Source organism: Coregonus clupeaformis, chromosome 33 (assembly GCF_020615455.1).
Source record: "Coregonus clupeaformis isolate EN_2021a chromosome 33, ASM2061545v1, whole genome shotgun sequence".
In the NCBI taxonomy this organism is placed as follows: Eukaryota; Metazoa; Chordata; class Actinopteri; order Salmoniformes; family Salmonidae; genus Coregonus; species Coregonus clupeaformis.
This window is the reverse complement of record NC_059224.1, coordinates 21,045,306-21,058,002: the sequence shown is the minus strand read 5'-3', so window position 1 is coordinate 21,058,002 and position 12,697 is coordinate 21,045,306. Positions and strand designations below refer to the sequence as shown.

Sequence of the window (12,697 nt, the reverse complement as noted above, 5' to 3'; positions counted from 1 at the left end):
CACAGCTCTTCCTCGCTGTGTGGTAGCATGGGTCGCGTCAGCAACGCTAGAGGGCTACTCCTACAGAATACATTTTCCATTTTAGTCATTTAGCAGACGCTCTTATCCAGAGCGACTTACAGTTAGTGAGTGCATACATTTTCATACTGGCCCCCCTGGCCCCCCGTGGGAAACAAACCCACAACCCTGGCGTTACAAGTGCCATGCTCTACCAACTGAGCAACGCTTACATATCGAACACACCATCTGAGTGGCACTGAATATTGAGCCAGGTGTTGAAAGTAACATTTGCTTCTGACATTAACTCTTCCCCTAAAGCTTCTTACCTCATTTAATGATGGTATTGAAGAGATCAATTTCCAATGGCTTTCAATAAAGTGAAGCTTATTAAGTCGGCTCTAGGGCGATTCCATTCCAGCATGGCCAGAAAATACAGTATTTTTTGGTATCAGGGCAATTCCACGATAACAGAGTGATGCTGATACTCACTGTTCACTTTAAAATGTATGCCAAACAAAAACCAATGATTGCAAAGTTAAACAAACCATACAACAATTTCACAAAAAACACATCAACATTTTCACCTGCACTGTTCTTCAAGTAAATGTGTTTTTGTCAAAAATGGCAAATTGTTAAAAGTAGACTGGCAATTCTCACATAACTTCATTGGGAGGAAGGATGTTTAGATAAGCAAAAAGCTGTGATGGTCCACTCAAAAAAATGTAGCAGAAAGCTTAATTATTAAAAATAAATAAATATTTTCACTGCTTCAGGGATATAGCGTACACAGACGTTTCGGTTTCGCAGCCGCCTTCAGTGTGTAGGTACAAATCTTTTTCATTCAAAACATCATTTATAGCGAACACAGCAGGTGCTTCTAATCAGGGTTGCCTCTCATCTGCCAATCAGGGATGTGGCTTCTCTGGTCTACCTTTATACAAGTTACAAGAAATATAGAATTATACGGTATGGAAGCGGGCACGAAGGGTAATTGGGGGCATCAGGTGTGAACTGTTCATGAATCAATTGCCTTAGGTGTCCTCTCACTTCGATACATTATATCAATTTATGAGATAGCTTACCACAAAGGACATCAGCATCGGCCGTTCATAAATATGTGGAGCTAACTCATAAATGATATGCAAAATATGATATGGACAGTGTTCTTGTACAACGGTCTAAATTTGGCCAATAGGAAGGAGGTAATCTAGTTATTTGTTTAAACCGTGTGGGGATATGGAGTTTAATATATATATATTCACATGGCTTCTCTTTGGAGTAATTTGTTGTCATAATCATCTCCTCTGCGTGGTGGATTAACTTTTTCAATCCCGACGCAACACAATTCATTAATAGAGTGATTTTGTTCTATAAAGTGTTTCACAACAAGGCGTACTTTCCATGCGCGGGATGTTTTTCCAATATAAATCTTATTGCAAGAACAATGTAAAATATAAATAACTCCTTTAGTAGTGCAAGTTATACATGACTTTATCTCATAGGTCCTAGAAGTCTGAGGGCATACAAAGCTAGTACATTTTGTTATGGTGCTACATGAGGTACATGATCTACAGGGGAAACATCCTTTATGAATGTCTATTTTCTCTCTCTGACCACATCTGATTTGACCAATATGTTTTGATAGATTTCTTGATCGTTTATAGGTAAATAAAGGTGGATTCTGGAAGGCAGAATGTAAAGAGGATTCTGATGATAGAATATGCCAGTGCTTATTGACAAAGACGTGATGCCATTACGGCTATCATTGAAAGTAAGTAAACAGTTTACAGAAAACTGTTTATTCTGTTTTTGTTGGGATTTATTAAGTAACTGGCTTCAGTTCAAGCTTTTAACTTGTTTTGAGCTTTATCAAGCCAGGTATCGGGGTATCCTCTCGAGCGGAAATGCTCAAGGAGAGAATTTGATTGTCATGTTCTTACTCTGTGTCACAGATGCAACACAGTCTATGAAGTTGGCTGACTAGTAAACCTCCTTTTAGGGGGAGAGGATGGTACAGTAACTATCATCTGTCAGTATAGTATTTTCATCTGTAGGTTTTCTGTAATCTGTAGTATTTAGAGATTGTCCCTTCTTTGTAACCTTAAGAAATGTATAGAGTTTATGTTCTTTTCCATAGTGAAGGAAATTGATTGTACTCTAGAGTTATGTAGTTAAGAAATTCATTAGAATTTAATCCAGATCATAAAGCAATCGTCTATCAGGGATGGGCAACTCCAGTCCTCAGGGGCCTGATTTGGTGTCACACTTTTGCCACAGCGAACACACCTGACTCCAATAATCAACTAATCATGATATTCAGTTTAGAATGCAATTCGTTTAATCATCTGTGGATGCTAGGGATGGGGGGAAAAGTGTGACACCACTCCTGCCCCCGAACAGTTGTCCATCCCTGGTCTATAGCTGGTCCAATATTTGATTATTTTAATAAATGAAATCCAATTCGAATTTTCCCATGAAGATATTTGCATAGTTAGGCGCTAATGGGGTTGCCATCGCTGTTCCAAAGGTCTGTAGGTAGTAATATTTGTCAAATACAAAATAGTTTTTAGTGAGCACTAGTTGCGCAAGCTCAATTATATAATTTGTAGGCACATCGCTTCCGTGGTTGGAGAGGAAGAATTTGAGGGCCTCTATACCTTCATCATAAAGAGCGACTAGCCAATTTCCTTCACTAATAACTGGTATACATTGTAGTTTTGATAGAAAGTCAGTGGTGTCTTTTAAACAGGATGGCAACTGCTTGTTGGAAGGATGTTAAATATGCTTTTTACATTTGTATCACAATTTATTTTAGAAAATCATGAATGTTTGCCTGACGACACACTGAATTCTTCCACTGCTCTATCTATCGCTACATACTTCAGTCTGAATCTGCCATCATTTAAGTTGTTTGTGGTGACGAGGGGCGTTGTACAAAACAAAGTAATCAGCGATTGGATCGTCTCTAACCAATCAGAGTATCAAGCCAATGACGAATTTTCAAAACGTTGCTTTACTTACGTGTGTTCTGGCTCTGGTCCAACCCATCAGTTTCTGGGACCAATCAGACGGTCCATTTTCCAATTCACTGTTGGTGGTGCTCATAAAATGTAGCAGAGAGCTCTCTCTAGTCTGACTACAGTGACTAGAGAGAGACAAGGCCATGTGCAGGGAACATTTCATAACATCTTAATTGACTTCTGCACAGTGGTGAAAAGAGGATGGAAAATGAAAAGGAGCTTAGAGTATCACTGCTTTGCCATCACTCCCAACCTGGAAACAGGTTCACATACTATACATACCAAACTTTAAAAGTGATGTTGTTGCTGATAATGAAAACAGACTTTTAAAGTTCGGTATGTACAGTATGTGAACCTGTTTCCAGGTTGGGAGTGAAAACCAAAGCTGAAAACCACATCAAATCAAATGGTATTTGTCACATGCGCCGACTATAATGGGTGTAGATTTATCTGTTAAATGCTTGCTTACGACCTCTTCCCAACAATGCAGAGTAAAAAAATATATAATAAAAAGAAAGATAGTAACGCAAGAGGAATAGAATACACAAGAATGGAGCTATATACAGGAAGTACCAGTACCAGGTCAATGTGGAGCTATATACAGGAAGTACCAGTACCAGGTCAATGTGGAGCTATATACAGGAAGTACCAGTACCAGGTCAATGTGGAGCTATATACAGGAAGTACCAGTACCAGGTCAATGTGGAGCTATATACAGGAAGTACCAGTACCAGGTCAATGTGGAGCTATATACAGGAAGTACCAGTACCAGGTCAATGTGGAGCTATATACAGGAAGTACCAGTACCAGGTCAATGTGGAGCTATATACAGGGAGTACCAGTACCAGATCAATGTGGAGCTATATACAGGGAGTACCAGTACCAGATCTATGTGCAGCTACAGTGGGGGAAAAAAGTATTTAGTCAGCCACCAATTGTGCAAGTTCTCCCACTTAAAAAGATGAGAGAGGCCTGTAATTTTCATCATAGGTAAATGTCAACTATGACAGACAAAATTAGAAAAAAAATCCAGAAAATCACATTGTAGGATTTTTAATGAATTTATTTGCAAATTATGGTGGAAAATAAGTATTTGGTCAATAACAAAAGTTTCTCAATACTTTGTTATATACCCTTTGTTGGCAATGACACAGGTCAAACGTTTTCTGTAAGTCTTCGCAAGGTTTTCACACACTGTTGCTGGTATTTTGGCCCATTCCTCCATGCAGATCTCCTCTAGAGCAGTGATGTTTTGGGGCTGTCGCTGGGCAACACGGACTTTCAACTCCCCTCCAAAGATTTTCTATGGGGTTGAGATCTGGAGACTGGCTAGGCCACTCCAGGACCTTGAAATGCTTCTTAGGAAGCCACTCCTTCGTTGCCCGGGCGGTGTGTTTGGGATCATTGTCATGCTGAAAGACCCAGCCACGTTTCATCTTCAATGCCCTTGCTGATGGAAGGAGGTTTTCACTAAAAATCTCACGATACATGGCCCCATTCATTCTTTCCTTTACACGGATCAGTCGTCCTGGTCCCTTTGCAGAAAAACAGCCCCAAAGCATGATGTTTCCACCCCCATGCTTCACAGTAGGTATGGTGTTCTTTGGATGCAACTCAGCATTCTTTGTCCTCCAAACACGACGAGTTGAGTTTTTACCAAAAAGTTATATTTTGGTTTCATCTGACCATATGACATTCTCCCAATCCTCTTCTGGATCATCCAAATGCACTCTAGCAAACTTCAGACGGGCCTGGACATGTACTGGCTTAAGCAGGGGGACACGTCTTTCACTGCAGGATTTGAGTCCCTGGCGGCGTAGTGTGTTACTGATGGTAGGCTTTGTTACTTTGGTGCCAGCTCTCTGCAGGTCATTCACTAGGACCCCCCGTGTGGTTCTGGGATTTTTGCTCACCGTTCTTGTGATCATTTTGACCCCACGGGGTGAGATCTTGCGTGGAGCCCCAGATCAAGGGAGATTATCAGTGGTGTTGTATGTCTTCCATTTCCTAATAATTGCTCCCACAGTTGATTTCTTAAAACCAAGCTGCTTACCTATTGCAGATTCAGTCTTCCCAGCCTGGTGCAGGTCTACAATTTTGTTTCTGGTGTCCTTTGACAGCTCTTTGGTCTTGGCAATAGTGGAGTTTGGAGTGTGACTGTTTGAGGTTGTGGACAGGTGTCTTTTATACTGATAACAAGTTCAAACAGGTGCCATTAATACAGGTAACGAGTGGAGGACAGAGGAGCCTCTTAAAGAAGAAGTTACAGGTCTGTGAGAGCCAGAAATCTTGCTTGTTTGTAGGTGACCAAATACTTATTTTCCACCATAATTTGCAAATAAATTCATAAAAAATCCTACAATGTGATTTTCTGGAGAAAAAAAATCTCAATTTGTCTGTCATAGTTGACGTGTACCTATGATGAAAATTACAGGCCTCTCTCATCTTTTTAAGTGGGAGAACTTGCACAATTGGTGGCTGACTAAATACCTTTTCCCCCCCACTGTATATACAGTGAGTACCAGTACCAAATCAATGTGCAGCTATATACAGGGAGTACCAGTACCAGATCAATGTGCAGCTATATACAGGGAGTACCAGTACCAGATCAATGTGCAACTATATACAGGGAGTACCAGTACCAGATCAATGTGGAGCTATATACAGGGAGTACCAGTACCAGATCAATGTGCAGCTATATTCAGGGAGTACCAGTACCAGATCAGTGTGGAGCTATATACAGGGAGTACCAGTACCAGATCAATGTGGAGCTATATACAGGAAGTACCAGTACCAGGTCAATGTGGAGCTATATACAGGGAGTACCAGGACCAGATCAATGTGCAGGGGTAATAGCTATATACAGGGAGTACCAGTACCAGATCAATGTGCAGTGGTATGAGGTATTTGAGTTGGATATGTACATGACGGCAGGGTAAAGTGACTAGGCATCAGGAGGATAGGATAATAAGAAGAGTGAAATAAAGAACAGAGTAGCCTTCAGAAGCTTCTCAATTTACCAATCGTCTCTCATCAACAAATAGCTGACATTTTGAACGTATCAGAGCACTTCTGTCAATATTTGACTCTATTGACTACCCAGTTCACTAGTTCATTCGATTAACGCTGGAAAGCATTTTCCCTTCGAGGTCGGACTGAGCCTGACCCTTAAGTGTGTGTATCCTGTCGAATAAATGACAACACTTTATTTTAAGGGTACCTAATTAACCATCTATAAGGCATTTGTAAATTATGTCTACACCATTTATTAATCATTACTCCCACATTTATGAACATTTACTAATCATTAGTTAAGTATTTTTGCAGTCCCTAATCTAAAGTGAGCACTTTATACTTTAGAAATGTTTTGATTGACCAGTATAATTTCTCACAAAATTATGGGCATGCCATTGGTAGACGTTCCTGCAGTATCTGGTAAAAGAACAATCACACAACACAGGATGTTTAAGGACATATATATACACATGTGTGAATAACTAGCGTACTAACATTTTACAAATGTGTGTGTAATGATTAATAAATGGTGTACACAATTTATAAATGCATTATAAATGGTTTATGAGGTACCAGGGGTTTCATGCACCACAAAAATCTGAGGGGGCACAAAGTATGTGAGGATTGCTGGGGGGTGGTCCGGCGGGGGCTAGGTCTGGAAGTTGGAGGAATTGTGCATTTTTCAAACACCTGAAACACATTTTCCTGCTATCTAAAGACATAATCATTATGCTTAATTCTATGTCAAAATGTTTATTTTACTGCATATCTAAGCATACCTCTTCAGCCGTCTGTATCCTCCTGACTTATTTTAATTTTTTTTACAAAAACTGCTTCTCTACATCTCTGAATCTGGGTGAAAGATTGAAAGGAATGTGAGTCTTATTTAGTAATTGCTTGCTTTTCTAAAGACCTACCATCGTTGCCAGTAGGCATGCCAGGTAAAATAGTTAGACAAGCTAGCTACTCTAACTTAATTGATAGCCTGAAATGGCTTCTTGGTAGCTAGTTATGAGGTTGGGAGATAGGTTCCCTATCTGGGCTAGCTAAAGACAACTTCATAAAGTGGCTAGGTGGCTAGTAGTATTACACCGAAAGATTTGAAAAAGGACAAATCTGAGGGGGCACGTGCCCCTGTGCCCCCTATGGGCATGACACCTCTCTAGGTACCCTCAAAATAAAGTGTTACCCAAGAAATATGCCCGGAAAACGTTTAATTAGGTTATTTTTTCTGTTTTTCTTATTTCTGTATTCCTCTTCTAAGACTTCTTCTCTTGGATCTCTGGGCACCAAAAGGCCTGGAAATGAAAGCCTTTATTTCAATCCATCATCTCTCCTTCCCACTGTGCCGTGTCCCCAGTGAATTCACCTGGGGTTAAACTGACTAAATTTAGACCCTCAATTATGAGCAATTACTGAGCAGGCCCATAGGCCCCTCGGTGTATTGACTCCCTCACTCACACCCGCACTGCGACATGCCGCTCAGTTTCCATACGTAGCTGGGTAAGTACCTGTAATGAAGTGAAACTGCATGGGGGAGAAACTGCCATCACGGTTCCTGAAACAGCTCTCTTTATTCAGTGTTTAACTTGGCTGCAGTGGAGACTAGTGCTGTGCAGTGAGGTGAGCTACTCCTCATTGCACTTGGATTAAGTGTGCTGCAACAGCAGCAATGCCCATTTCTGTTGTGAGTAACTTACATGTGTTCAGTCAGTGCGACCATTTTTAAACACTGCCACGTCATTATCCTTCTAATTTGATGTCCACATTCCAACACAAAGTTCTTTCTTGGATGGTCATTTTAGAATTAGGTGAGAAGGTAGCCATGAGTCATGCAACCCCTTAAAATATCTGGGCATTGGCCACCTGCTCTCAGAGCTGGTACATACTGGTTTGTTGTTTGTGGAACTGGCAATTAGACCATAAATCAATCCTTCACCAGGCTCAGTTAGATGTATCAAAAATGTATGCACTCACTAACTGTAAGTCGCTCTGGATAAGAGCGTCTGCTAAATGACTAAAATGTAAATGTAAATGTATCAAAACCAACTGAGCTGTTGCCAGATTAGCATAGCAACCTGCCAGATCTCTTCAATAACATACCATGGGTGCTCTGTCATCTTCTGATGAGACTTTTCTGTCATAGAGAAAGGGTAAAGTTAAAGCCAACATTCGAACCACTCACTCCTGAGCCTGGATTCGAACCACTCACTCCTGAGTGGCGCAGTGGTCTAAGGCACTGCATCGCAGTGCTAACTGTGCCACTAGAGATCCTGGTTCGAATCCAGGCTTTGTCGCAGCCGGCCGCGACCGGGAGACTCATGGGCGGCGCACAATTGGCCCAGCGTCGTCCAGAGTAGGGGAGGGAATGGCCGGCAGGGATGTAGCTCAGTTGATAGAGCATGGCGTTTGCAACGCCAGGGTTGTGGGTTCGATTCCCACGGGGGGCCAGTATAAAAAAAAATATGTAGTCACTAACTGTAAGTCGCTCTGGATAAGAGCGTCTGCTAAATGACTAAAATGTAAATGTAAATGTAAAGAACCCATAGTGATATCATCAGAATAGATCTCTGTCTCTGTGTGTGTGTGTGTGTGTGCACATGGTTTTAAACATCCATACAGACATGTGGACATGGAACTGAGAGCCTTCTAGCATTCTAAAAAACTTTATTGGATGCTTTAACAGAACACCCCAGAACAATCTGAAGTCTTCTATGTTCCATTCCGACTAAGTATTCTTCTGAGAAACGGCAGAGGGGTGGATCCGCAAGTGCTCAGAGATGGGAGGATGATCACAGCTCTGTCTGTTCCACTTTATCCCTCTCTTTTTGGACTGTCTGTGGGGCAGGCAGCAGTGTTCAGTGGAGTGCAGATGCTCTTTCATCCCCTTATATGGCTGTCAGTCTCACACACATGCAACCTGCCTGACACAAATGTAGGAAGCCTTATGATCGGCAAATGATGTAACATGTAGAAGAGGTCTGATCAGAGAGAGAGAGAGAATTGCTGCAGGGGTGTGATCCTGGACCCCAGCCAGGTAAAGCAGAGGTAAAGTCTTCCCATTAATCCCCCAACCAAAGATTCACCTTAATTGAGGTACGCCTCAGTGAACAATCACTCACAGGTTGATTGATTTCAGCAGTCTTGAAGGTTCTATAAATTATTGTCCTGGAAATGGTTTGTGGAAGATGGGACTCCACCTCAAATCTGTTTGCTCTCAAGGTTTTGTCCAGTTCGCATTCATGTAAAATTGTTAGGGTCAATTGTGTTGCAATTTCCAAACCAAATTGCCACACATACAACAGGGGAAATGCTTGAAAGCATAATATCCATTTTATTTGACTTGTCATCTGACATAATTTGTAGTTTGTTCAGTTGTATTTAAGGTATACATACACATTAAGGTGATTTAGATAGGACAATCATCCTCATATTATTTACAACCCATGCTCCATGTCGACTAAAGCTATGCGTGCAAATTGTTAATCAATGCCGCAGGCACTTGGCCATTCATTATCAGTGTCTGCATTTTCACTCCTCTCTGAGATTAGTAGCTAATATACAGACTGATAAAATGGCTATGGAATAATAGTCCTGCCATTGTGGTGACTGTATTTTGAGTAGTGCCTTGCTTAGATTGATAGTGACACCCCAGATCCCGGTGGTAATTCCCCTTGCTTTCACTTTGTAAAGCATCACTCCAGATTCCTCCCAGTAAGACTGGAGAGAAAGGGTTCATTATCGAGGAGGCAGATTTCTTTCTTGGCTTGTGTCTTTGGATTAGAGTCATGACAAATTAGAAAAAGTGGGTCAGGATCCGTTTGTCATATTTGGTGGGGAAGGGGAACCAAAATGAAGGCAAACCACTACTCTCACACAGCTCTTTGGAGAAGGAGAATAAAATATGTTAAATATCTCGTCTTCTGAATGCAGCCTCAAGACTTAACACATTGATTTTACTTGAGACTGAGAGACTTTTACCTTCATCTGTCATCTGATGAAACACTGGCTAATCCTCACTCAGTTTTATATCCATGTCTAAAACATGTACGTATTCCTGGTAAACTGGGCTAATTCTCCCCTAACTGGCACCTTTTAAATGTCTCAAATGTGAGTGATGTAGTGGAGTAATCGATCTCACAAGTGGTCCTTGTTGTGCTGTGCTCAATGCGCTGGGTAATGGGGCCGGTGGAATGTCCTGTCACAGGTCTATCTGTGTGCGTACAGAAGGAACAGGCCCTGCTTTGATGTCTCATTAGCAACACTCAAAGGCTAAGTCGCTCCCACCCCTCTCATATAGGCCTGCTCCTATGTTTTGTACATTCAGATGGCTTGTTTTTCTTTGACCCCTTTCTGATGTCCTCTTTTGGGCTGTAACAGAACCTCTGCATTTTGTAACCCATTGAGCATTTGAACCAACAGCATTTTGTTTACTAACTAGTCCATCTCCTTACCTACTTTGACACAGGCCTACTAGGTTTAATTATGTACTGTACCATTGACCCATTGAGTTTCTGATCGTGTTGCTTTCCTGTCCCCCATGCAGGTCAGGAGCGATTTGGGAACATGACGCGGGTATACTACAAGGAGGCGGTGGGGGCATTCGTGGTGTTTGACGTGACGAGGGGCTCCACGTTTGAGGCCGTGTCCAAATGGAAACACGACTTGGACAGCAAGGTGAAACTGGCCAATGGGAGTCCTATCCCCTCAGTGCTGCTGGCCAATAAGTGTGACCAGAAAAATGAGACCTCCAACAACACTTCCCTCATGGACAACTTCTGTAAAGAGACTGGCTTCCTGGGCTGGTTCGAGACCTCGGCCAAGGTGAGACACACACACAAATACGCCTACACCATAAGACTATAACACAGTGGTGGCTGGTGGTACTTTAAATGGGGAGGACAGGCTCATAGTAATGGCTGGAATGAAATGGTTTCAAACACATCAAACACCTGGTTTCCATTTGTTTGATACCATTACATTCACTCCATTCCAGACATGATTATGAGCTGTCCTCCCCTCCACTAGCCTCCTCTGCTATAACAGTGTGCTTTGTAGCTATTAGCTCTCCCCAAATCATAAAGCATTAACTACAGTAATAGTACTACAAATACTATTACAGCTAGTGTGTGCATTAGGCTTTTTTTATCAGCTTGAACTGAAGGTAACTGTAGGTCTTTGTTTCCAAGGTTGTTTCCTAATGTTTTACAGGTTGCTTTCCAGTAAAAAAAAAAAATGCAAATATGTGGATTGTCAACGACAAACACAAGGACAAACCTTTTTCTGTATTACTCAGATCAGCTCAGAGTAGCATGAAATTGCCCATATTAAGGCCACATGTTTAAGATGGCTGACATTCCTCAGTGTATTAAGGATAAACCAGTGCTTTCATGGCTCTAGTTGCATGGCTGATTCACTGCAGCTTACCATTTTAAATCATGCTTCACACATGACGTTACTGTGCATTGTTTTTATGATAGTTTTTTTGTGCAACATCGAACACTGAATAGATGGGGAAAAAACTAAGGCAAGAATAGCATGAAAAGGTAATGTAATACAAGTGTTAAGCCACTGGTGATTTAAGCCCTGACTGGGGGGAGTTAAATCAAAACATTTGGTAGCAGTACTCCTCGTGCTGCCAAATCTAATTATTTGTACTGTGGGTCATTGTGCTGTTGAAAGGAGCAGAGTTGGAAAACACAAGCATACCCCACCGTGTCACTCTGAGCACTTTAAGTTAGGAGAGACAGAAGCATGCTAGCCAACAGTTCCAGCCAGCGTCACAATAACAACAATAATGGAAGCTGTCTTCAATGCCATTCCAAGATATGTAAAAGGCCTTCAATTGAGTGCATATCCTCATCTGACAACACTCTGCTTTGTTTGACAGCTTAAAGCTTTTTATTGGAGGTTGTTAGGCGAGGTCTTTAGAGAGAAATTCAAAATTACATTTGTAGTATTAGGGATCAGGGAGCAGGATTTCGTTAAGGTGTATGTATATATGTACACTACCAGTCAAAAGTTTGGACACACCTACTCATTCCAGGGTTTTTCTTTATTTTTACTATTTTCTACATAATAGTGAAGACATCAAACCTATGAAATAACACATATGGAATCATGTAGTAACCAAAAAAGTGTTAAACAAATCAGAATATATTTTATATTTGAGATTCTTCAAATAGCCACCATTTGCCTTGATGACAGCTTTGCACACTCTTGGCATTCTCTCAACCAGCTTCATGAGGTAGTTACCTGGAATGCATTTAATTTAACAGGTGTGCCTTCTTAAAAGTTAATTTGTGGAATTTATTTCCTTCTTAATGCGTTTGAGCCAATCAGTTGTGTTGTGACAAGGTAGGTGGGGTTACAGAAGATTTGGTAAAAGACCAAGTCCGTATTATGGCAAGAACAGCTTACATAAGCAAAGAGAAACGACATTCCATCATTACTTTAAGACGTGAAGGTCAGTCAATACGGAACATGTCAAGAACTTTGAAAGTTTCTTCAAGTGCAGTCGTAAAGACTATCAAGCACTATGATGAAACTGGTTCTCATGAGGACCGCCACAGGAATGGAAGACCCAGAGTTACCTCTGCTGCAGAAGATAAGTTCATTAGAGTTACCAGCCTCAGAAATTGCAGCCCAAATAAATGCTTCAC

The 12,697-nt window shown here is 41.3% G+C and overlaps 1 protein-coding gene across 1 annotated transcript in view; it reads left to right on the top strand.

The window, feature by feature from the left end:
• Positions 1 to 12,697, top strand: part of LOC121548775 (ras-related protein Rab-32-like) — a 34,553-nt gene that overhangs the window by 13,237 nt on the left and 8,619 nt on the right. Inside the window, exon 2 of the mRNA XM_041860337.2 lies at positions 10,582 to 10,859. Coding sequence (XP_041716271.1) covers positions 10,582 to 10,859 — 278 coding nt within the window. The remainder of the gene's footprint in view (positions 1 to 10,581; positions 10,860 to 12,697) is intronic.